Source organism: Manis javanica, chromosome 4 (assembly GCF_040802235.1).
Source record: "Manis javanica isolate MJ-LG chromosome 4, MJ_LKY, whole genome shotgun sequence".
NCBI lineage: Eukaryota > Metazoa > Chordata > Mammalia > Pholidota > Manidae > Manis > Manis javanica.
The window spans coordinates 129,441,821-129,467,866 of record NC_133159.1 but is presented as its reverse complement, the minus strand read 5'-3'; the positions used below and the strand labels follow the sequence as shown (position 1 = coordinate 129,467,866).

Genomic DNA, 26,046 nt, shown 5'->3' with positions numbered 1-26,046 from the left:
TGGGTCATTTTAGTGGACTTCCCTGGCTTTTTTTTCTTTCCACCCCTTTTATAATCTATTTTCCTGCCTAACACACCCACCTCCCTCCCACCTCGGGGTGGTGACGTGACATTGACATCAAATAAGGATCACTCTGGCTGTGCAGCTGGTGTCACCTGTTTTGGAAGGAGACTGGAAATCCTACTCCTCTTATTGGAGAATCCCTTGAGATCACTACTCCTCCCCCAGTCTTATTTATGAAATATTCTAGAAGGGGGAGGATTTCCTAATATTCAGATCCCTTGAGCCTGAATCCCCCAGAACTTTTGTGTCCTGCCCTATGGCTAATCTGCTTTTCCTGGATTGTCGCGGTCCCGTGATCTCTCCCGGACAGCGGCCAGCCTCCTCCGGAGCAGGCCTCTGGCTGAGGCCTCTTCCGGCGGCTCTGGCCAGGGATCCAGGACCTGGGTTCCCTACAGCGCTCCATCAGAGGCCAGGAGATACCCACCAGACCCCAGGAGGCCGCTCGACAAACATCGGCTATTTCCGGACAAGCAATTGGCCTCGCCATCTTGATTTTCATGCATATTCAGCGTCTTACTGCATATTCATGACCAAGGGCGGCCCCCAACACTCCTCCCTCCGAGAACCCACTTGGGAGGACGCGACCGGCCCCGCCTCCTTTATTACCGACTCGCAGAACAGACCATTTTCCAGCGGGGAGAGGATACTAATGAGAGACTTTTGTTGACGATGAAACCACACTCCAACCTAGAATAAAAGCGGCCTATATTTATCCTGGATCCTTTAAACCTTAAACCTCAGTGTGGGAGGGAGCAGCGAGGGGAAGCAGAGGGATAAAAAAATGTTCCCCTCCTCTCTTGTCTTTTCAAAAGGCCGCCCTACCACGGAGCCGGGGAGGTTCAACTATTCGAGCGCGCGTTCCGTGCAGGCCAGCGCAGGCGACCCCGTAGCGCAAGGGAGGGTGGGAAAGGAAGGGGCGGGGACTCACGAGCGAATCTATAAAAGCCGTGATTCGGCGAGTTCGCTCTTCAGAAGCGCCGAGAGCGCGGCCGGGACGGTTGGAGAAGAAGGCGGCTCCCGGAAGGGGGAGAGACAAGCTGCCGTAACCTCTGCCGTTCAGGAGCCCGGTTACTTATTTATTCGTTACCTTTTTTCTTCTTCCTCCCCCCCAAAACCTTTTCCTTCTCCCCTTCTTTTTTTTTTCCTTTTTGGGAGACTAAAAATCTCCGGAAAGAGGGAAGAGAGCTGCTTTCGCTCCTTTTCACTTCCCCACCTCCTTTCCTCCCCCACCTTTCCCTCCTCGGCTTTTTCCTCTCAACTCGGGGAGGTCCTTCCCGGTGGCCGCCCCGACGGGGTCTGAGCACCTAGGCGGAGGCGGTGCAGGCTTTTTGTAGTGAGGTTTGCGCCTGCGCAGCGCGCCTGCTTCCGCCATGCACGGGGGTGGCCCCCCTTCCGGGGACAGCGCATGCCCGCTGCGCACCATCAAGAGAGTGCAGTTCGGAGTCCTCAGTCCCGATGAACTGGTAAGCGACTCTGCTCCTCCTCCCGCTGTGCCGCGGGCGGGGCCTGAGGGTGGCTGCCGAAACTTGGCGCTTCTGCCTCACATTAACTGGCAAGGAGCACGGGTTAGCGGCGCCAAGATAGTGCAGGATCTCGCTCCTTGCGGCTCCCCAGAGTTAAATTTTGCTAGGGTGGTTGCATGCTAGCGCTGTGTCGAAGATCAGGGACTAGCCGCAGGAGGGACTGGAGGGTGAGAGGATGGAGAGAGAGTGACTGGCTCCACGCGCGCAGATACCAACGAGATCAGACGAATCCTATGGGGGCTTTTGTAAGTTTGGATAAGCAGCCGAGCCCCGGGTTTTTTCTTTCCTACAAATATTAATTGAGCACCTGTTAACGTGAAATGCACAACAGACGCTGGGGAGCAGAGCTGAACAAGACAGACAATAAACATAACGAATAAATGAACAAGATTATTCAGGTAATGGCAAGTGCCTTGAATAAAGTGAAACGTTGTAATGTAGCGTGTACCTAAAGTACCTTATAGATGAGGTACTTTAGATGGGGTGGTGTCAAGGTCTGGGAAGGTCTGCTTGAGGAGATGACATTACCTGAATGATGTGCATGCAGCCAGCCATCTAGGCCATAGATTGTAGGACTAGATACAGCTTTTCAGACAGAGGAAACGGCAAGTGCAAAGGACCTAAGGGAGGTATGTCCCAGTGGCTGAAAGAAGGCCAGTGTGGCTGGGATTTAGTGGGTGAGAACGAGAGTATCGTCGAAAAGGGGCTGGAGAAACAGGAGGTGGGGCATTCCAGGTGGGATATTGTAAATCATGAAAGGAATCTGTATTTAATTCTGTTGTTAATAGGAAGCCATTGGAGAACTATGTGCAGGAGAATGATAGCAAGTTTACATTAAAAGAAAAAAAAAATGAGTTCTTTGGTTGTGGAAGCAGGAGAGACCAGGGAAGGAGGGAGGCTCTAGCAGAGTTGTTGGTGACTTGGACTCCTTTTGTGAAGAGAATTGGAGAGAATGGAGTTGAATGGAGCCGTGTTTGTGGATGGAGACAGTTTTGCTGGAGGAAAAGGCTCAGCTTTGTGGAAGTTGTATAGAGAGTTAGAACTTCTCAGACTCACCATACCACAGATAAATTGTAGATGGAGTTAAGGTTCAAATCTAAAAAACAAAACTGCAAAGTACTAGAAAAATTTAGAAGGCTTTTGGGGGGCTGACACGAGGGGCAGAAACCCTTTAAAGTAGTGAATTAATAATAGGTAAGTATATTGAGTGCCTATTATGTGATAGGCACTGAGCTAAGCATTTTATATGCAAGGGAGAACTGGGCGTATTTCACTACATAAAATAAGAGCCACTTCTCTTTATCAGAGACACCATGGACAGCTAAAAAGTAGATTTGGGAAGCAATATTGGCATTGTAACCGACAAGGTTGGATTTCGTAATATACAGGATCACTTACAAATCAGTAAGGAAAGCACACATCTGCTACAGAAGTGGATAAAGGATATGCATAGGCAGTTAGAAGAAATGCAAAAGCCCAATAAAAAATATCCAGCTTATTAATAAAAACATGCAAATTACATTTTTTCCCCTTATCTGATTTTTCCCTGCTGGCAAAAATATTGGCAAGTAGGCATGCATATACATTGTTGGCAGAAGGATAATTTGGTATAAAGGTTTTGGAGGACAGTCTTGACGATCTGATCAGTTGTGTCACACACGTATTTGTTGGTCCAGCATTAACACTTCTAAAAATTTATCCTTGATTTCTCAGCTCAAATATGCCCCTCCCACAGTCTTGCCTGATTCAGCAAGCAAGCAATGGCTCCACCATTTATTCAGCTGCTCAGGCCAAAAACATAAAAGCCATATTTGATTCCTTCTTGCAAACACCACTCAGTCATCTACCAGTCTGTCAGTTCTGCCTTTTAAAATATGCCTGGAATTCAGTCATTTATGACCATCTTTACCTCGACCTCCATGTTTCACCCTACAGCCATCTCCCATGGAGTGCTGCATTAGCCCTAGTCCCCCAGTTACTCCTACAGTTTGCAGAGCAGCTAGGGAGATCTTTTTATAGTGTCTCTTTCCTGCATGGAATCCTCTAAAGGATCAAAGCCCCTTACTCTGACCTCCTCTGTTACCTGGCTGCTGCCTTTTCTATCTTAATACCAGTCTCCTCTTTGCTCTTTAACCACACTGACCTCCTTGCTCTTCCAACAGTACAAGCTCCTTCCTGCCTCAAGGACTGTATTCACTGTTCCTGTTTACAACATTGCCTAGACCTCCTCAAGCCTGTTCCTTTAAATCAGTATATTCTCTGTTGAGATGTCATATCATTAGCAGTTCTTCCTTGACCACCCTATTTAAACAGCATCCCCCTGTGCTCACTAGCCCCTAGTCTTAACTTGGCTTTACTTCATACCTGTCACTACCTGAAAGGATTGTTTCAGTTTCTTACTGCCTCAACAGAATGTAAATTTCATGAGGGACTTGGTATTCACCTCTCTTCCTTCAGTATCTCAACTATTGTCTGATACACAATAAGCATGTAATGTAAGTTGGTTGAATAAATCAGTGAGTGAAATAATTGGACAAGTACACAAAGATACATGTAGAGGATTTTTATTGCAACACTTTGAAAATGACAGTGTTTGAAATTATGAATTGCCTAAAATAAGAAGAATCCCATTGAATAACTCAGGGTCTATTTTTATAATAGAACAAGACTTTTGCAACAGGTTAAATCCCTGTTCCCAAACTGCTGTGGCCCTTAGCAGACTCACCGGGGCCTAGGGAGAGATTTTAAATTTTCAAGAGAAGCACAGTTACATTTTGTCTAATGTCCCTGGCAACTACTACTATTTCCAGGCCTTTCCCTTTGAACATTAGATGGCGCCAAATCCATTTTGATGATGTCATGTATTTGTAAGGCTAATGGGTTATTTTTTTTAGCACTTGCTAAATAGTGTCATGTATAAGGAAATCCCTCACTAGATTGTACATGAGCAAAAAAATTGTAGAGCAAGAAATAAGAGTGGTTCTGTCCAATCGGATTATAAGATTTCTGAAGTTGTGCAGTGCCCTACAGGTGTCATAAGTTAATTGTGCTTATTTGGGAAATAAAAATATTTTTATTTTCACATATTAAAATACTTTTCTTAATTCATGTTTATTTTTTTAGATGGCCATGATATTGATGGGACATAAGTACTTGTTGTTTGGATCTAGGTATTTACTAAGTGGATCTCTTTTGGCCCAGGAAGTGCTGTGGAGGTTGCTGAGACATTAAGGGCACTGAACTTGTAAAGTTAGGAAGCTGGATAAATGAAAAAGGTACTGAACAAGAGGCAGAATGAAGCCCCGCTTATGTAAAAATGGGAATATACTACCATTTTTAAGAAAGTATGGAAGGCTGGCTATTCACAAAACTTTCTAGGGGTCCTCTCTGGGGTGTAGGATTATGGGGGACCTTGATTTTGCTCTATTTTGCTTGCAGTTTATGTAATGCTCCTGTATTTTGAGGGAATTACCAATGGGAATTCCACTTTGGGTAGGAGGGTGGGTGGGAAAGGGACCTCATATGGAACAGGTGGTATTTAAAGGTAGAATACTTTCCAGAAGTCTTGGAGTGGTATGTCTATCAAGATACTATGGGCTCTGAGAATTGGCTGCAAGATAGAGTTGTCTTTGCTCCTGTGAGGTGGGTTTGGGTGTTGCTGAGAGTTGGGAAGGGTGCTAGGGCTTTATGCAAAGCTTGTACAAAGTCAGAGAAATTGGATTACATTTGAAGAGTTGACTCCTGTTCATTAAAAGCAACTGTCTATTGTGGAAAGCATAATTTATTTATAGCAAATTTATTCCAAGGGTTTAAATTAGTATATATATTCTTTTAGGCAGTGTGAGCTACACTGGTAATTCACATTGTCCTTGTCTCCCTATTATTTATGATCTAGTGAGGGATTTCCTATACATGGAACAAATGTTTACTGAACACCTGCCATGTGCTGGTTACTGTGATAGGTGCTGAAGATATCAAGATAAATGAAACATGATCCTTGCCCTCAAGGATTACAGTCCAGTGGGAGAGACAAATGCGTAAACAAGTAATTAAAGTTGTGCTGATAACCTTGCCAGGGTGTGGATAAGGCTAGGGAAGAATTAGAAAAGTCTTTACAAAGGTAGCATTTATATTGGGCCTTAAACAATGAAAAGAAGTTTACTGGAAAGGGGGCATGTGAAGACAAGAGATTTTGAGAAATCTACTGCAGTTGGAGCATAAATGTGTGTGTAGGCGGGGAAGACTGTAGCTCAGAGAAGACAAACAGGGACTCTGGCATCTTACTACACTGATGGACAGTGACTGCAATGGGGCATGGGGGAGACTCGATAATAAGGGTGAATGTAATAACCACATTGTTTTTCTTGTGAAACCTTCATAAGAGTGTATATCAATGATAGCTTAATAAAAAAAATGTGTGTATGGGGGGAATGTGGTACCAAATAAAGTTCCAAAGAGCGGTTGAAGCCAAGTTGTAAGGACCTTGTATGCTTTGTTAAAGGCAAAGGAAAGGAAGACTAATGAGAATCTATGGCAGGCCTTTTGTTCTGTGATTTCAGAGGCATCCCCCGAGACGTGCCCCCCCCCACCCCAGGAGTCTAATCTTTATCATGCAGATAGTGAGAATCAGTGTTTGGATGTAGGGTTGGGGGCTAGTAGTTTGTATATAATCCAAAATGACAATTCATTAATTTGTAATAGAGAGATAGTCCAGAACATTCCAGGACAGCCCCAGGCTCAATCACAATGCTTGAAAGCATAATGAGTCCTTAGAAAGTGATAGCTTGCTGAGCGTGGACTTGGAGCAGAGGGAGGTGAAAAGTTATTAGCATGATTTTCCCTAAGTCTTTCTCTAGTGACTCCTCTAGCAGCCAGAGTCAGGCCTGCTTCTGCTGTTTCGCATTTTGTTCAAAGTGAGCGAATCCCTTGGTGTTTCTCACAAGACATAGTGCAGCTGATGGAGTGCCAGCTTTGTGAATGTAGTCATCCACGTGGCCTGTCATTCAGACACTTTATCAGGTTATCGCAAGCATTGTGGGTGTTCAGAAACCCTCCAGCCTTGCATCAGCAGACCATTTTGGTTTCTACCCAGCAGTAGCTAATTAGATCCATTAAGAGATTACTGGTTTAACTGGCAGGGGACAACCTCTCTTTTTCCCAAGTTCTTTCAGGGCTGTCTTCCCTGCAGTGGAGGGTCCTAAGCAGTGTAGTTCTGTTTAACATTTATTGGGAGCCATGGGATTCAGGATGATGGAGAAATGCTGCCTGCCTGAGAGATGCTTGTAATCTATGGGGAAGATGGACCTGAAGAGAGAATTTCATTGCATTATGAGATGTACAGTTACAGAGTCAGAGGAAGGGTTCCAGTCTGTCTTGGGGAGGCTTGTGGAAAGGGTTTCTGAAAGAAGCAATGCCTGAACTGAGTCTTTAAATAGCAGTTTGTCTTGTGGGTAAGAGCATTGCCGGCAAAGATAATAGCAAGTACAGAGACCCGGAGGAGTGCAGCGCCCATGCTTGTTAATGGGGGACTCTGGGGACCCTGTTACTAATGTGAAAAAAGAAAGGAAGGTGGAAAATATCATAAAACCCTATTTGTAAGCTGCCCTGCTGTTTGAACATCATTCTCAGACAAGAGGGTAAGAAGATGAGATTTCCATTTTAGAAGGAGCACCGTGATTGCAGTGCTTACGGACTGTGAAGAGACAGGCTGCTGGCCTGTGGAACACTCTGGCATAGACTGCAGAGGAAAGGCCTGCCCTAAAGCAGTGGTTGTAGGGATGGAGAAGAGGGGCAAGATTCAAGAAGTACTTAGGTGGTAAAAATGACCAGTACTTGGTAAACGATTGGACAACAGTTACCGTCATTCATTGAAAACCTATTACGTCCTGGGTTTAAGCAGGCTAATTAAGTTCTTATATAAGTTACATAGTTCATAAGTGATAGAGTCAGTATTGGAAACCAGGTGTCTCAGACTGCAGCCCAGGCTTTTTCACTGGCGTTGGGCTTGAGTGCTGCCAGCCCATCTTAGGCAGCGACTATCGTGCGTGCGTGTGTGCGTGCGTGCGTGTGTGTGTGTGTGTGTGTGTGTGTGTGTGTGTGCGCTTGAAACATACTGTATTTGATTTTTCAGTGGGATGTCCATAGGGGGTTCAGTACATAGTTTGATCTGTCAATCTGAAGTCTAGAAGAAAGGTGAGGCTGGAGGGAGAGATTTGGGCTTCATTGCTCCATGGTGGAAGTCATGGGACAGCATATAAGCTGCAATGAGAAGCGTGGGTGAGCTAAAACCTTGGAGGTAGCAGTGTTTATGGTACAGACCAAGGCAGAGGAGCCTGGGAAGGAGACTAAGAAGCAGCCACCAGAAAGGAAGGGAGAGAGAGAGAGCTTTGAGGAGGTGTCTCATCTGCAGTGTGTCACAGGCCAACAAGTTAAGACTGAGATGATGGGTCTGTTGAGTTTGGCAGAGTGGAGTTCCTTGGCTCTTTGGGTGGTTCTGAGGATGTGGTGATAGCAGAAAGAGGTGTAAATTTTAGGAAGGTAGCTCTGTATAAGCACTCACAGTCACTGCAGTTCACTGACTTAAACTCACCACTTTTTCCAGCATGATGTGTAGTGGAAAAAACGCATAAGCAAATCCTGGCTCTCGCTTTCTATTTGTATGATCTTGGGCCTCTTGGTTTTATAATCTGTAGAATGGAGACAGTGATGGGTATTTTGTAAGTTAGTTGCGAAGATAAGAATGAATGAGCTGGTGCTGCTCTTGGCACCAAGATGTTTGCTAGAGTTTAAAATTTACACTGTAACATGCAGAGTGGATTCAGCATATGTTTGGGACTAGAGAGGGGTGTGTTTGACTTCTGCTGGCTCCTAGAGGTTGAGGCCTCCTGCAGGTCACTTCATACACCCTCAGGTTTCTCACGTGTTAAGAGATAGGAGTTCATTCTTAGAATGTGAATGGTTAGGGTTAGACAAACAAGGTACATTAAGTACGTTTAGTGCTTGGCATGAAGCTGACACTCAGAGTGAAGTTGTATTTTAAGTTCTTTGAAGTTCTTCCCTCTGTAAGCTTAGTGGACCGAAGCCTAGCTAATTTAAAAGTCTTTGATTTTCACTGTGTGAAAACTAAAGGTTTTCTGGACTAGCATTAGCCCAGGGCAGAAATCTCTTCTCCAATTCATACCTATTTCTGAGATCTCTCCCTTTCCTTCACGGAACTTTTCCCATTGAGTCCTGGTCTGCTTTTCCCAGGATTCCAGTCCTTGGCTCTGCCTTCATCCTGTGAGGTGCCCAGGTCACTTTTCTAAATAATGTTCACCAACCCTCTACTCTCTACCCCTGGCTTTCCTGTCATATCGTAAAAGTCTTCATCTGAACATGGAGGGGGGCAGGTAGGCCAGGCCCTGGAGAAGGAGGAGGTGATAAGGATGGGGTAAAAGGGCCTAACTTCAAGTGCCTGACTGAAGTTTAGAGTTGGCAGGGCATGTCTTGGGCAGTACACCTGTGCTGTCCTGGGGCATTGCAGGGTGGGGCTGGAGTAGAGAGAGATTGCTGCCAGGGACTCAGATTCTGGGCTTGACTTGAGCTTTGGGGAAGAAAAAGGCATTAATATTCTTTGCTTTTCCCCCTGAAACAACTTTTATTTCTTTTTGTGTTTACATCCTGTGGGGGTATCAGTGATCTGTAACTGAACCCAGAGGGATGTCTAGGGTTTGAGTCCTGGAGGTAGGTAACTTGGTGTAGCCTGGGTTGACTTGCATGCTGACCCCACCCACTCAGACATTGACTAGGACGTGTGTTTGTTTGGCTTGAGAATTCCAACTTCGGCATTTCCAGTGTGCACACACTGACCACCCGTTACCCTCACCCCAGGCTAAACCTGGTTGGCACCTCAGTACGTAGTCAGTTCTTCAAGGCCTTAGTGTATGAAAGCTGAAAACCAGCAACCCCATTTAGTAGTGTTTGGCCTTTTTTTTCCTGCAGAAGCGAATGTCTGTGACAGAAGGTGGTATCAAATACCCAGAGACGACGGAGGGAGGCCGCCCCAAGCTTGGGGGGCTGATGGATCCGAGGCAGGGGGTGATTGAGCGGACTGGCCGCTGTCAGACCTGCGCAGGTGATTCTGGGTCTGGCGTGCATTCCCGAGGGGAAGGAGAGTGGCCTGGGTCCTTAAAGATAACCAGGCTTGAGGGTGGACAGCTGGAGACCTGGTCCCCGAGGTGAGAGCTGGGTGCCTCAGGTGTGTCAGGTGTGTGTTCCCACAGGAAACATGACAGAGTGTCCCGGCCACTTTGGCCACATTGAACTCGCCAAACCTGTGTTTCACGTGGGCTTCCTGGTGAAGACGATGAAAGTTTTGCGCTGTGTCTGCTTCTTCTGCTCCAAATTGCTTGTGGACGCTGTGAGTGGGGGGTGGGCCCTGGTAGGGAAGGAGTACCTGGTGGGGAGCAGAGGAGCTGCCCAATTGACCCTGCCCTTCTCTGTCCCCAGAACAACCCAAAGATCAAGGACATTTTGGCTAAGTCCAAGGGGCAGCCCAAGAAGCGGCTCACACACGTCTACGACCTTTGCAAGGGCAAAAACATCTGCGAGGGCGGGGAGGAGATGGACAACAAGTTTGGTGTGGAGCAGCCTGAGGGCGATGAGGATTTGACCAAAGAAAAGGTAGCTGGGGCTGGCAGACTGTTGGGATGGAGGGAGGGAGAGGTCAGGAGGTGGTCCTGGAGGCCAGGAGGGAAGAATGAGAGGAGGCTGTAGAGAAAACAGGAACAGGAACCAAAGGACACAGAAGAGTGGGGAGAGGGCCTAAGATGAGAGAGTCTGGCCTGATGCTGGGCTCTGATGACCCCTCTCTGTCCCCAACAGGGCCACGGTGGCTGTGGGCGCTACCAGCCCAGGATCCGGCGCTCTGGCCTGGAGCTGTATGCAGAGTGGAAGCATGTCAATGAGGACTCCCAGGAGAAGAAGATCCTGCTGAGTCCTGAGCGAGTGCATGAGATCTTCAAGCGCATCTCAGATGAGGAGTGTTTTGTACTGGGCATGGAGCCGCGCTATGCCCGGCCTGAGTGGATGATTGTCACCGTGCTGCCCGTGCCCCCGCTCTCCGTGCGGCCTGCTGTTGTTATGCAGGGCTCTGCCCGCAACCAGGTCAGTGGCTTCTGGACCCTGCCTCAGTGGACTTCCTTGGGGTCTGAGTTCGCAGAGCCTTGTGGGTTGGGGGTGAGGGGGTGCATAGGAGCGAGTGGTGGCCTGCGGCATGCATGGGGGGTGGGCAGGTCGTCTGGGTCTGAAAATACCCTGCCACTTGCTAGCTGTGTGCCCTTTAACAGGGCCTTTAACGTGATTCAAGGTCATGGAGGTTCTCCCTTACCTGTGAAATGAGAAGGCAGATCTGCCTCCCAGGGTGGTGTGAGGATGAGAGAGGCGCCGTGTGCTGGCACATACATGCCGAGTGCTCCGTGGCACCTGAATTGTGATGATGCTGACTTCCTACCGTAGGATGATCTGACTCACAAACTGGCCGACATTGTGAAGATCAACAATCAGCTTCGGCGCAATGAGCAGAATGGCGCGGCGGCCCATGTCATTGCAGAGGATGTGAAGCTTCTCCAGTTCCATGTGGCCACCATGGTGGACAATGAGCTGCCTGGCTTGCCACGAGTGAGTCAGCATGCTTCTCACGTGCTGTGCCTGAGAGAAAAAGGGGTTGGGGCCATGGTCAGGTGCCAGTGTGAGGCCTCACCGTTCTGGAGGACGAGTCAGTGCTGACACTGGGTGCCCCCCTCCCTGCGTTTCCTCACAGGCCATGCAAAAATCTGGGCGTCCTCTGAAGTCCCTGAAGCAGCGATTGAAGGGCAAGGAAGGCCGGGTACGAGGGAACCTGATGGGCAAGCGAGTGGACTTCTCGGCACGCACTGTCATCACCCCCGACCCCAACCTCTCCATTGACCAGGTTGGCGTGCCTCGTTCCATTGCCGCCAACATGACCTTTGCGGAGATTGTCACCCCCTTCAACATTGACAGGTGTGCTTCAGTTGAGAAGCCCTGCCTGGAGTGGCCGGCGAGACAGGAAGGGAATGGGGTTGGAGTGAGAAGGAGAGAACACTGGGGCTTTGGGGTGAAGGTACCAAGAAAGACCTTTGGGGAATCATTTTATTTATTGTATTTCTTTCATTCCTAGACTTCAGGAACTAGTACGCAGGGGGAACAGCCAGTACCCCGGGGCCAAGTACATCATCCGAGACAATGGCGATCGCATCGACCTGCGTTTCCACCCCAAACCCAGTGACCTTCACCTGCAGACTGGCTATAAGGCATGTAACAGGCCACAGCCTCTTACTCACCTGATCAGGAAGCTCTCTGGAATGGGGGCCAGGGGCCATCTTCAGCTGTACTGTTAATTAGGATCTAGGCTGACAGTAAAAAAAAAAAAGACTAGTGTCCTCTGCAAGCTTGTAGTTTCCAGCCACTGGCATCAGAATGGGAGTCACATAAGCCCAAGAGCAGCATGAGGGAGATACAGGTTTCCCCCACTACCTGAAAGTAGAGTGTTCTTAAAACCTTTTATAAGCCAAAGTGGAACAAAGCAAAGAAGCAATTGCTATTAAAATTTATATGGAAAACTTTTTGAGCATTCCCAAAACCAAAAAATAACTTCTCTTAGGCTTCTCGGGTACACATCTTGCTAATGGATGCATAGAGTAAATCAGGATAAATAAAGCACAGATGCTCACAGACACCATTCAAAGCTCTGTTGGCTCGATGCCAAGATGCTATGTGCAATTCCTGGGCAAGGAGCTTGGTGGGGCCACTCTGGCTGCCCAGGGTGTGCTCAGCCTGTAACGGCTTGCTGCAAAACAATTGCTGAAGGCTATTTTATCACCTTTTTCATAAGAGCAAAACTTCCCTTTGGATTTTTAGAACAGGTACTAATCTAAGCCTTTCCTAAAAGCAAAGTAGCATAATGCAAAGTTTTGCAAAGCATGGGGTACCTGTATTTGGCAGGGAAGAAGAATCCAGGAAGTCTTTGTGCTCAGGTTTTCTCCCCCAGCTGAGTTCCCTGAGGGTGTTGGGTATCATGTCTTAGTTACTGATGATAACCTGGTATCTATCCCAGGGCCTGGCCTAAACTGGGTGGTTAATAAGTGTTCCAAGTGAAATAGTACCCCAGCATCAGCCATTTCCATCTACGAAGCATTTAGGTCCACTGTCCTTTCATTCTTAGCATGCCCCGTTTCACTGGCCTCTTCTCTGCACTTCACCTCCCTAGGTGGAACGGCACATGTGCGACGGGGACATTGTTATCTTCAACCGGCAGCCAACTTTGCACAAGATGTCCATGATGGGGCATCGGGTCCGCATCCTGCCCTGGTCTACTTTTCGCTTAAATCTGAGGTCTGCCTTGGCCGAGGGGGCAGGCTGGGGCTGGGCTGCTCCCTGAGGCACCTCTGCAGGCATCTTCCTGACGCTGACTCCTTTCACTGCAGTGTGACAACTCCGTACAACGCTGACTTCGATGGGGATGAGATGAACTTGCACCTGCCACAGTCTCTGGAGACTCGGGCAGAGATCCAAGAGCTCGCCATGGTGCCGCGGATGATTGTCACGCCCCAGAGCAATCGCCCTGTCATGGGCATTGTGCAGGACACACTCACTGCAGTGCGCAAATTCACTAAGAGAGACGTCTTCCTGGAGCGGGTGTGTAGTTCTGGGGGTAACCTCACTTGGGCAGGCAGAGGAGCCCCAGGGCAGCGAGACCACGGAGGAAGGGCTGTGACTTTTGCCCAGGCATGGCTGTCTGCTGACCTGTGTGTGAGACTGCCTTTTCCATGAGGCAGAAGGAAAGTATTTGTGGAAAGATAGGAGGCTAAAAGTGTACAGCCTTAGCTCCCCATTTAATTCCTAAAAATGTAATTTAACTTCTGGTATTGTCTAGAAAGGGTGAAGAGAAAAATCAGTAAGCTCATTAAAATTTCATTTATTGATTATTTTTACCTTCACTCATTTTCTCATTGTTAAAAGTAGTTTGTGTACTGTTCAAAAAAACCCATGAAGTCTCACTATCACAGAGAACTGTTTATCAACAATTTGGAAAATATTTTCCCTGGCATGTCTTTGCCTTCAGCATCTGGCTTTCCCACTTGGGCAGGGTGCCCCCCACCCCCCTAACATTCCTGAGAAGTAAGGCCTGCAGGTCTGACTTCTGGTCCTTGCTCTTTGATTTCACAGGGTGAAGTTATGAACCTCCTGATGTTCCTGTCTACGTGGGATGGGAAGGTCCCACAGCCAGCCATCCTGAAGCCCCGGCCCCTGTGGACAGGCAAACAGATCTTTTCCCTTATCATACCAGGCCACATCAACTGTATCCGCACCCATAGCACCCATCCCGATGATGAGGACAGTGGCCCTTATAAGCACATCTCCCCTGGGGACACCAAGGTAGAACCTGGCCTCTGGATGTATGGGGACAGGATTTGAACATGGGAGCCACAGTAGGGGCCTTGAATGGGTGCTTTGTCCACAGGTGGTGGTGGAGAATGGGGAGCTGATCATGGGCATCCTGTGTAAGAAGTCTTTGGGGACATCAGCTGGCTCCCTGGTCCACATCTCTTACCTAGAGATGGGTCATGATATCACTCGCCTTTTCTATTCCAACATTCAGACTGTCATTAACAACTGGCTCCTCATTGAGGGTAAGTTTGTGGCTCTGCCAAGCTCTGGCTGTGAATCCTGTCTCCCCCACTACTTACTGCTCCTCTTCCTTCCCTTTCTCTTTCCTCCTTGGATTTGGTGTCCCTCAATCCTCTCTTGGCTGTGATTCCGTCCTGTTTCTTGGGAGTCCAAAGAGAGTATTGCTGATGTTTCTCCTTCTCCCTAGGTCATACCATTGGCATTGGGGACTCCATCGCTGATTCCAAGACTTACCAGGACATTCAAAACACTATTAAGAAGGCCAAGCAGGATGTAATAGAGGTGAGAGTGAAGGCTGGCCAAAGACTGTATAAGGGGCTCTCAGGGACTTTGAACTTAATATCAGCAAAAGCAAAGAGGTGTCAAGGTGAGAGGGAAGGGCAGTAGAACAGGGCTTGGTGTTTCAGTGAGCACTCTGCTGCCTCCTTTGTACCCAGGTCATTGAGAAGGCTCATAACAATGAGCTAGAGCCCACCCCAGGGAACACTCTGCGGCAGACGTTTGAGAACCAGGTGAACCGCATTCTCAATGATGCCCGAGACAAGACTGGCTCCTCTGCCCAGAAATCCCTGTCTGAATACAACAACTTTAAGTCTATGGTTGTGTCTGGGGCTAAAGGTTCCAAGATCAACATCTCTCAGGTAGGAAGCCTTGTCTTTCCAAATAGGAGGCCACACTGAAGGTTGGGAGGAGGAGAGAAGGTGGTGGTGTGGGTAACTTGGGGAAAAGTGCTGGAATTATTACTTGTAATGCGGAGAAGTTAGATGCACTCACTTTGCTGCTTCCCAGGTCATTGCTGTTGTCGGGCAGCAGAATGTGGAGGGCAAGCGGATCCCATTTGGGTTCAAGCACCGGACTCTGCCCCATTTCATCAAGGATGACTATGGGCCCGAGAGTCGTGGCTTTGTGGAGAATTCCTACCTGGCCGGCCTCACACCCACCGAGTTCTTCTTCCATGCCATGGGGGGTCGTGAGGGGCTCATTGACACAGCTGTCAAGACTGCTGAGACTGGTAAGACCTTCAGATCTTTGGGGATCCCAGAGAGGACCACAAGCTGAGAAGCCCCTTGAGGGTGGGGAGTGGGGATTCTCAAGCTAATGGCTTCTGTTCCTAGAGATATAATTTTGACCTTTGTGAAAAGAATAGAGACTAAAGCTCAAGAGTTAGGCGAACGCCCTTGCTCTGATAGCTGTCCAGTATTTCATGGTGTAGGAAGAGAGCCTCAAGGTCTCTCCTGACCTATCACATGGGGGCTGGTCCCTGGGGGACTGGGCCCAGGTCAATCTGGTAGTGACTGTGGCTTTCATTGAGAGGCATCAGGGTTGAGGGGACTGGCTGGCTCTTGTGGGTTACTTTAAGGCCCCAGAGTAGCCAGCAAGGCTTGTCCTGAGATAGTCTCTTTGGGCTTTGTCATCCTCTTCCTGCCGTGGGTCCTACAGTTGATTACCTCCCCCTAGGATATATCCAGCGGCGACTGATTAAGTCCATGGAGTCGGTAATGGTGAAGTATGATGCGACTGTGCGGAACTCAATCAACCAGGTGGTGCAGCTGCGCTACGGCGAGGATGGCCTGGCGGGCGAGAGTGTTGAGTTCCAGAACCTGGCTACCCTTAAGCCTTCCAATAAGGCTTTTGAGAAGAAGTAAGGAGTGGTTCTTGCGCCTGGGGCTCAGGGCCTGTGTTGTAGGACTCCCCCCTCTACGCACACAGCAATCTCACTTGGACTGTTCTGCAGGCAGGCCTTAATCTTTTAAAGCCCTTTCCCTACTGCTCTGCAAGCAGGTGTGCAGTGGGAGAGGGCGGGTGGAGAGTGGACTTGAGTCCTGGCCCTGCTTTTTTGTGGGGTGGTACTCAGCGAGCCCAGAGGGGCTGGCACAAGCTTAGGTCCCATTGGCAGTCCTAGGGTCTGGATCTTACATTGCCCACCCCGGGATTCTTACCTCCAAAGCCCTGTTCCTGCATGCCACACACCTTTGGGCACTGTACAGTGCTCAAAGGGATCAGGACCCTGGTGCCCACCTGTCCCTTCACTCCCTGCTGCCTGCAGGTTCCGCTTTGATTATACCAATGAGAGGGCTCTGCGCCGCACTCTGCAGGAGGATTTGGTGAAGGACGTGCTGAGCAATGCACACATTCAGAATGAGCTAGAGCGAGAATTTGAGCGGATGCGAGATGATCGGGAGGTGCTCAGGGTCATCTTCCCAACTGGCGACAGTAAGGTATGTGCGGATGGAAAGGGCTGGGCTGAGAAAGAAGTGCTGCTCTGTGTGGCTGTTTCCGACTCGTGATCCTCCTTCCCTCCCCTCCTGCCTCAGGTTGTCCTGCCCTGTAACCTGCTGCGCATGATCTGGAACGCCCAGAAAATCTTCCACATCAACCCTCGCCTTCCCTCCGACCTACACCCCATCAAGGTGGTAGAGGGTGAGTAGCTGCTTTGTAGCCTCCAGGCCAGGTTGCGGGGAAGAAGTCAGCTGGACTCTGATCTGCAATCTCTCTACCTCCTGTTTGGCCCCCCAGGAGTCAGGGAATTGAGCAAGAAGCTGGTGATTGTGAATGGGGATGACCCGCTGAGCCGGCAGGCCCAAGAGAATGCCACGCTGCTCTTCAACATCCACCTGCGGTCCACGCTCTGTTCCCGCCGCATGGCTGAGGAGTTCCGGCTCAGTGGCGAAGCCTTTGACTGGCTGCTCGGAGAGATTGAGTCCAAGTTCAACCAAGCTATTGTGAGTGTTGTCCTCTCCTCAGTCTTATTTTTCTCCTTTCACCTATTCACTTCCCTGGGCTCTGAGAACAGCCCACCTCTGCCCGCAAGCACCTCATAAAAACTCTCATTCATTGAGATACCTCTGTTTACCAAATTCTGTGTTTGGGGCTTTATACTCTAGTCCTTAGCAGTCTTGAGACGATCCTCATAAGGGAGGGGTTGATAGTCCCATGTTATTGCAGAGGCAAAAACTGAGCCTTCAGAGTTGGTGTGACTATATTACATATGTGATGGGCATACAGAATGTAAGTGGCATGGCTGGGATATGAAATGGGAATATTCTTATTTTCTGAAAACATATGCTATGTGCAGAATTATAATTTACGGGGAGGTAGGGAATTGGAGGAAATAAGCAGAAAAGAGATTTACAGATATTGGAATATACGGTTAACTTCCTTTAAGGATTTTACAGGGTAATGGAAGGAGAGAAGCATTAAAAGTATAGACATGCCTCTGATTCCATTTGATGTAAATCCATCTTTGTAAATTAAATAATTAAAATGCATTAGGGAATACTACAGTACATGGTTGAAAGAAATTATAACTTAAATGGAAATACATCCCATGTTAATGGATTATAAGACTTCATATTGTTAAGTGGCAGTAATCCCGAGCTATAGACACAACACAATCCCTGTCTGAATTCTAGCTGCCTTTTTTGCAGAAATTCACAAGCTGATCCTAAAATTCATTTAGATATGCAGGTGACCCATAATAGCCAAATAGTTTTGAAAAAGAAAGAAATTGGAAGACTCATCCTTCTTGATTTCAAAATGTACTACAGAGGTACAGCGCTACTGACAAAGGATACATACATAGAGCAGTGGAAAAAGGATTGAGAGTCTAGAAATAAACCTCACATTTATGGTCACTTGATTTTTTTGACAAAGTGCCAATGAGTAAAATGGGAAAGAATAGTTTTTTTCAACAAACAGTGCTGGGATAACTGGATATCCACTTGGAAAAGAATGCAGTATAAAAAAAATCTCAAAATGCATTAAAGACCTAAATATAAGAACTAAAACTATAAAACTCTTAGAAGAAAACAGGGGTAAATCTTCATGATGTTGGATTTGTCAGTTCTTAGGTGTGACACCAAAAGCATGAGCAACAACAAAAAAAACAGGTAAACTAAACTTCATTAGCATTAAAAACTTGATTCAGAGGACACCATCAAGAAAGTATAAAGCCAACACAGAAATGGAGGAAATGCTTGCAAATAACGTATCTGATCAGGGCCATGCGTAAAGAATATATATAAGACTATTACAAATCAATAAAAAGATTGAAAATGTCAAAGGATCTGAATAGACATTTTTCCCCAAAGAAGATATATAAATGATACTAGATATATGAAAAGATGCTCAGCATCGCTAGCCATTAGGGAAATGCAAATCCAAACCGCAGTAAGCTAACACTTCATCCACTAAGATGGCTCAAGTGAAAAATAAAGTGTGAGCAAGAAAATGGAGAAATTGGAACTCTTACACTGCTAGGGGAATGATGCAGCTGATTTGGAAAATATTCTGACAGTTTCTCAGAAGTTTAAATATAGTAACTGTATGATACAGCAATTCCACTTGTAGGAATATACCCAAGAGAGGAGAAAGCATATGCCCACAAAAAAACCTGTACACGAATGTGCAGAGCAGCTTCTTCATAATAGCCAAGCAGTAGAAATAACCTAAATGTCCATCTGCTGATGAATACGGAAATAAATCTGGTATATTCACATAAGAGGGTATTACTCTGTGATAAAAGGAATCAGCTATCAAGCCATAGAAAGACAGGAACTTTAAATACATACTACCAAGTGAAAGAAGCCAGTCTGAAAAGGCTGTGTGCCATACGAGTTCAGTTACAAGGTTGAGTCTTTTTTTTTTCTATTAAGGTATCATTGATATACACTCTTATGAAGGTTTCACAAGAAAAACATTGTGCTTACTACATTCACCCATATCTTTCCCACACTATCTGTCAATGTAGTAAGATGCCACAGTCACTACTTGTCTTCTGTGTGCTACACTGTCTTCCTCGTGACCCACACACACACACCATGTGTGCCAATCATAATACCCCTCAATCCCCTTCTCCCTTCCTCCCCACCTACCCTCTCCCACCCCTCCCCTTTGGTAACCGCTAGTCCCTTCTTGGAGTCTATGAGTCTGCTGCTGTTTTGTTCCTCACTTTTGCTTTGTTGTTATACTCCACAAATGAGAAATCGTTTGGTACTTGTCTTAAAAGGTTGAATCTTATGGTATGTGATTGTAACTCAAATAAAAATACCTTGGGGAGCTCCCTATTTGGAAAACTACTATAAAAAGGTATGTTTACCCTGAAACTTAGCGCACCTTTAGAAATTTGGATTTGGGGGGATGGTACCTTTTTCTGGGTGTGCAGCATATCGGATGCAAAATCACGTTGAGGACTGAAGTGACGTCTGAGAGGAGGTGGTCAAGTAAGATCTTCGCCTTCCCAGATGCCTCTGTCCCACCTCCTTTAGGAGCGGAGGGAAGTCCTGCCCTGACTGCTGCTCATTCTCCTATGCCAGGAGGTTCTGTGCTCTGTCTGAGGCTCCCTTTCTTACCTGGTAGGCCCATCCTGGGGAAATGGTGGGAGCTCTGGCCGCGCAGTCCCTTGGTGAACCTGCCACCCAGATGACCTTGAACACCTTCCACTATGCTGGTGTGTCAGCCAAGAATGTGACTTTGGGTGTGCCCCGACTCAAGGAGCTCATCAACATTTCCAAGAAGCCAAAGACCCCCTCACTGACTGTCTTCCTTCTGGGCCAGTCTGCTCGAGATGCTGAGAGAGCCAAGGTAGGGGCTGGGGAGAGTTGCTTCCCAGTAGGAGGTAAGGAGGGGAATGCATTCCCTTGAATAACGGGTTGGGGATTCCCTCTGCAGGAGGATTTAAAGAGGCCTTTGGAGGCACCCAAATACCCACGTCACAAATCCCTATTTCTTCCTAGGACATTCTGTGCCGCTTGGAACACACAACATTGAGAAAGGTGACTGCCAACACAGCCATTTACTATGACCCCAACCCCCAGAGCACAGTGGTGGCAGAAGACCAGGAATGGGTGAATGTCTACTATGAGATGCCTGACTTCGACGTAGCCCGAATCTCCCCCTGGCTTTTGCGGGTGGAGCTAGACCGGAAGCACATGACTGACCGGAAGTTGACCATGGAGCAGATTGCTGAAAAGATCAATGCTGGTAAGCCTGGAAGTGGGAGGACAGGCCCGGCTTAGGAGACCTGCCTGAGATCCCCCTGTCAGGTCACTTCACTTCAGTCCCAGTGAGCTACCCACCCTCACTGCTTTCCACACACCAGTTCCCGCCTCTGCAAGGCATCTCTCCTCCAGTCCTTCTCATGTTTCCCTCCTTTCCAGAAGGTTCTATGGAAGGAGAGAGAGCTCAGAGAAAATGCTGTATGGGGGGAGCTTCAGCCGAGCAGTGACTGGGAAGCCAGTCCTGTAGGTGTAGCGTTTCTCACGGCTCCTCCCCACCAGGCTTTGGCGATGACCTGAACTGCATCTTTAATGATGATAATGCAGAGAAGCTCGTGCTCCGCATCCGCATCATGAACAGTGATGAGAACAAGATGCAAGAGGTAATTGGCAGCCAGGAGGAACTTATGTGTCAAACATAGAAAATAGTTAAATCTTGATTGTGACCAAAGAAGTGATAACCAAAGTGAGGTTGAGGTGCCAATCACACCACCTGATGTACAAATGGGAAATGGTGGTTGGCAGTGATTTGTAAAACTTTTAGCAGTAAAAATCTTTGAAATTTGCATTTGGAGCCATATAGATAAAACAGATGGCACTGAAGGGGTGTTCTGTGGATGGCCCTGTCACTTGGCTGTCATCCCAAAGGGCTCCTTTTATGAGCCTGGGGAAGAGGAGGGCAGAATTGGGGCAGGTTGAACAGTAGGAATTGCTGTGTCCCTTGTAAAGTGGTGTGACAGCAGATGTAACAGGCCCATGAAAATGTTTGGTCAGTGTCTTCACTTCTGGGCATGGCTCCTAAAAATTGTTCAGCAGGTGTGGGTGCCTGCTGCTCTAATAATAAAAGCTCAAAACTTAGTAACTGTTTAACTCTTAGAGAACCGGTAAGAAAGTTTTGATGTCATGATGGAACACAGTGTTTCTCCATTAAGTGAGATCATTTGTCCAGGCTTGAGCAGCCTGGGAAAATACTCACTGAGTGCCAGAACGGGTGGAAGGGCCATATGCCTTGTTACAGCCCTTGGGGTGCGTGTGCACACACACACACACACAGAGACACATGTGGAGATTGTATTAGGATAGTGGGGTGTGGGTTCTTTTCTTTACAGTGTTGAAAACAATAAAGTCATCTCACTGGAACTGAAGAGGGAAGTCTGGGGCCTGCTTGACTCATAGGTCCCTGAGGAGGCTGTGGTTTGGTTAGCCAGGGAAGAGACCAGAGGATTCTAGGAGTGCTGACCTTGCTCTTGTTTCAGGAAGAAGAGGTGGTGGACAAGATGGATGATGACGTTTTCCTGCGCTGCATCGAGTCCAACATGCTGACAGATATGACCCTGCAGGGTATTGAGCAGATCAGCAAGGTTAGTCATTCCCTGCTCCACAGCCCTCCCACCCCCTGCCTCACCCAGCCCGAGCTCACTATGTGTCCCTCTAGGTGTACATGCACTTGCCACAGACGGACAACAAGAAGAAGATCATTATCACAGAGGATGGGGAATTCAAGGCCCTGCAGGAGTGGATCCTGGAAACAGATGGTGTGAGCTTGATGCGGGTGCTGAGTGAGAAAGATGTGGACCCTGTGCGCACTACATCCAATGACATAGTGGAGATCTTCACAGTGAGCATTACAGAGCCCACTGCCCCGCCGTCTTTCCTGGACCTCCCTGGGTTCCTGGTTGCATTCCATTTTCCACTTGTGATTTCCTTGGTCAGATTATGTTTTTATGCCTGCATCACTTTTGAGTGTGGGCTTCACTTGACTCCTGACTGTCCCTCTGTGGATCTGGGTGGTGGTGAGAGCCAGGAGGCCAGCAGAAGCACTCAGTCTTGACCCTTCACCCCCAACCCCCATGCCAGGTGCTGGGCATTGAAGCTGTGAGGAAGGCCTTGGAGCGGGAGCTCTACCACGTCATCTCCTTTGACGGTTCCTATGTTAATTACCGGCACTTGGCTCTCCTGTGTGACACCATGACCTGCCGTGGCCACTTGATGGCCATCACCCGACATGGAGTCAACCGCCAGGATACTGGACCTCTTATGAAGTGCTCCTTTGAGGAGACGGTAATGACAGAATGAAGCAGGGTGCTGGGGAGGAGGTATCGCAGCAGGGAGGGAGAGATCACAGCAGGGAGGAGGGAGCGATGTGGGAACTAGGGCCTCAGAGTGAATGTGTGCGGGCACTGGTGCCCTTCCCCTCCGGTGGTCGGGCTGCACTGTACCATGGGGGAACAGCCCTGATCTAATGGGGCCTGCCCGCTCCTGGGGTGGCTCAGGTGGATGTGCTGATGGAAGCAGCTGCACACGGAGAGAGCGACCCCATGAAGGGGGTGTCAGAGAATATCATGCTGGGCCAGCTAGCTCCAGCTGGCACTGGCTGTTTTGACCTCCTACTGGATGCAGAGAAGTGCAAGTATGGCATGGAGATCCCCACCAATATCCCCGGTTTGGGGGCTGCTGGACGTGAGTATGAGGGCAAGTGTGGGAGGGGGAGGCAGGCCCCAGACAGGAGGGCAGCCAGGTGCTGTTTCTCATAAGTCACTATGTGCCTCTCTGCAGCCACCGGCATGTTCTTTGGCTCAGCTCCCAGTCCTATGGGAGGAATTTCTCCAGCCATGACACCCTGGAACCAGGGTGCAACCCCAGCCTATGGTGCCTGGTCCCCTAGTGTTGGTGAGTGACCCAAGCCAGGAACAGCCCTCTAAGTGGTTCAGAGAGTGGGTGAGCTGGCACCTGGAGACACCGCCCTGGAACGTGGGAGGCCATGGAGCTCTGGGGAAGGTGTTGGGCAGAGTAGGCAGGTCGGACTCCTGCTCTGGTTTTAACCAACGTCTCTCACTTTGCAGGGAGTGGAATGACCCCAGGGGCAGCTGGCTTCTCTCCCAGTGCTGCTTCAGATGCCAGCGGCTTCAGCCCTGGTTACTCCCCTGCCTGGTCTCCCACCCCAGGCTCCCCAGGCTCCCCAGGACCCTCAAGCCCATACATCCCATCACCAGGTAAGCTGTCCGTGTCTGTCAGGGCCAAGTCCGTTTCCTCTGCGATCCTTCTAGGTGAGTCTCCATCACTTAACTCCTTGTGGCTTCTTTCCCACAGGTGGTGCCATGTCTCCCAGCTACTCACCGACATCCCCTGCCTACGAGCCTCGCTCCCCTGGGGGCTACACACCCCAGAGTCCCTCTTACTCTCCCACCTCCCCTTCCTACTCCCCTACTTCTCCATCCTATTCTCCAACCAGTCCCAACTACAGTCCCACATCACCCAGCTACTCCCCGACCTCTCCCAGCTACTCTCCAACCTCTCCCAGCTACTCCCCCACCTCTCCCAGTTACTCACCCACCTCGCCCAGCTACTCTCCAACTTCCCCCAGCTACTCGCCCACATCCCCCAGCTACTCGCCAACCTCTCCCAGCTACTCGCCAACCTCTCCCAGCTACTCGCCAACCTCTCCCAGCTACTCCCCAACCTCACCCAGCTATTCTCCCACCTCACCCAGCTACTCCCCAACATCTCCAAGCTATTCTCCAACATCACCAAGCTACTCACCTACTTCCCCAAGTTATTCACCCACCAGTCCTAACTATTCTCCAACCAGTCCTAATTATACCCCAACATCACCCAGCTATAGCCCAACGTCACCCAGCTACTCACCTACTAGTCCCAACTACACACCAACAAGCCCTAACTATAGCCCAACCTCTCCAAGCTATTCTCCAACTTCACCCAGCTACTCCCCAACCTCACCAAGCTACTCCCCTTCGAGCCCACGATACACACCACAGTCTCCAACCTACACCCCGAGCTCCCCCAGCTACAGCCCGAGCTCCCCCAGCTACAGCCCCACCTCACCTAAGTACACCCCTACCAGCCCCTCCTATAGTCCCAGCTCACCAGAGTACACCCCAACCTCTCCCAAGTACTCACCTACCAGCCCAAAGTATTCACCCACCTCCCCCAAGTACTCTCCAACCAGCCCTACCTACTCGCCCACCACCCCAAAATACTCACCAACATCTCCTACTTACTCACCAACCTCTCCAGTCTATACCCCAACCTCCCCCAAGTATTCACCTACTAGCCCCACCTACTCACCCACCTCCCCCAAGTACTCACCCACTAGCCCCACCTACTCACCCACCTCCCCCAAGGGCTCTACCTACTCTCCCACTTCCCCTGGCTACTCGCCCACCAGCCCCACTTACAGCCTCACCAGCCCAGCCATCAGCCCTGATGACAGTGATGAAGAGAACTGAACGGACAGCAGGTTAGGGCGAGGGGCAGCCTGGGCCCTGCTCTGTAGTCCTCTCACCTCACTTGTGGGGTGCAGGCCCCCAGCCTGGCTCCCTTGTACATAGCTCCTTGTGGCAGCAAAGTTCCCCATTAAAGTTCTGGTCCCATTTCCGGTGAGGCTTTTTGTCTTGTTCTCCACTTGTGCCATCTCAGAACCTGCTCACCTGGCTGTGGTGGTCTTCCCACCCTACCCACTCCAGGCCTGGCTCCAAATTGTGGATCCCTTCTTGCCTGTGGCTTGGTTGGGCACAAAGGGTATTTTAACTTCTTAAGGTAGTACCTGCTCTAGGTTGTTACAGCCGATCCTTGGGATGAACAAAACTAAAGCTGCCTTTTGTGTGTTATTTTATTTTTTGAAGTTTAAATAAAGTTTACTAATTTTGACCAAAAATGTGTACACCGAGTGTTTAATTGGGAGGTAGTAATTGCGGGCTCCTGCCTCCTGCCTGGGCTCCTGTTCATTTAGTATGTTTTAGCTAAGATCCTTGCTAGGGTGGGGGAGGCAGGAAAATGAGAGCAGGCAGTGTATTTGTTCACTGAACAAACACCTACAATGTGAAGGCATTGCTCCTTACAGACTGTGCCCAAACAGATCGGGCCCTCATCCCACAGTTAAAGCAGTGTTACGGTAGGACACACAGCATTGTAACCTATATATTGAATATCATATGGGATTTGGAAAAGTACAGAAAGGTGCTGTAAGTACAGAAGCAGAAAAATTATCCTTAATACCACCACCAGGAGGCATATTTTATTCTGGTATTTTTCTTACTGTGTTTTCCCAAGTCACTTCTAACCAGTTTTTGTTTTGGTCTCAAACCAACAAAGATTATGGATACTGTAATAATTTTTAATGCTGAAATTAAAGGATTTAGGGATAATCTGGTTTTGGTTGGCCATATATTTTCTTCCATTATAGTTCCTTCTTAAGATGTGAACTAAAGTTATTTCTGCATTAGATATTTGTAGTTTTTTTAAACCTTGAAATATTTCAAAGAATAGTAGAGTATAGAAAGTGATATGGCCAAGATCTATTAATGTATCACTAAGATTATAGATGATAGGTACCATTTTGCCTTACTTAATCCAGATCTTAAATTGAAAGAAACCACGTTTTTATAAAATGGATGTATGTTTATTATAGTTATCTCCCCAAATCCTACTACCAAGAAACTAGTGTTGGCAGTTGGTGAATATAATCCCAGATACCTCTTTTCTTTCATCATACTAGAAGGTTGGCTAGAAATTGTATAATAAGAATGGGATAGTTTACATACTGTGAGTTTGGGCTGCTGTACAATAATACATAGACTGGCTTATGAACAACAAATTCATTTCTCACAGCTCTGGAGGCTGCAAAATCTAAGATCAAAGCATTGGTCAATTAGGTCTGGTGAGAGACCCGACTGGCTCATAGACAACCATCTTGTCACTGTCCCCATGGTGGAAGGGGTAAGAAAGGGGGCTCTCTCTCCCTTCCTTGCTATTGTTCA

At 48.3% G+C, this 26,046-nt stretch overlaps 1 protein-coding gene across 1 annotated transcript; it reads left to right on the top strand.

The window, feature by feature from the left end:
* Positions 1-1,053: 1,053 nt before the first annotated feature.
* Positions 1,054-24,944, top strand: POLR2A (RNA polymerase II subunit A). Its single transcript, XM_017675218.3, has 29 exons — positions 1,054-1,526; positions 9,567-9,699; positions 9,848-9,984; positions 10,074-10,247; positions 10,449-10,730; positions 11,082-11,243; positions 11,386-11,606; positions 11,764-11,896; positions 12,853-12,977; positions 13,070-13,280; positions 13,812-14,021; positions 14,107-14,275; positions 14,461-14,555; positions 14,711-14,914; positions 15,063-15,285; positions 15,732-15,915; positions 16,321-16,492; positions 16,589-16,694; positions 16,791-16,996; positions 19,632-19,856; positions 20,009-20,255; positions 20,552-20,652; positions 21,526-21,630; positions 21,705-21,887; positions 22,127-22,330; positions 22,543-22,729; positions 22,826-22,939; positions 23,113-23,262; positions 23,360-24,944. The coding sequence occupies exons 1-29, from the start codon at positions 1,434-1,436 to the stop codon at positions 24,514-24,516; spliced, it is 5,913 nt and encodes a 1,970-aa protein (XP_017530707.1). The 5' UTR covers positions 1,054-1,433; the 3' UTR covers positions 24,517-24,944.
* The last annotated feature ends 1,102 nt before the right edge of the window (positions 24,945-26,046 follow it).

Bases quoted from the DNA above. Each gene is read 5' to 3' on its own strand.
- POLR2A (XM_017675218.3), top strand. From the start codon at position 1,434: ATGCACGGGGGTGGCCCCCCTTCCGGGGACAGCGCATGCCCGCTGCGC. The intron at 19,857-20,008 runs GTAGGGGCTGGG...ATTTCTTCCTAG, and splicing joins GAGATGCTGAGAGAGCCAAG to GACATTCTGTGCCGCTTGGA. The intron at 22,940-23,112 runs GTGAGTGACCCA...CTCACTTTGCAG, and splicing joins TGCCTGGTCCCCTAGTGTTG to GGAGTGGAATGACCCCAGGG.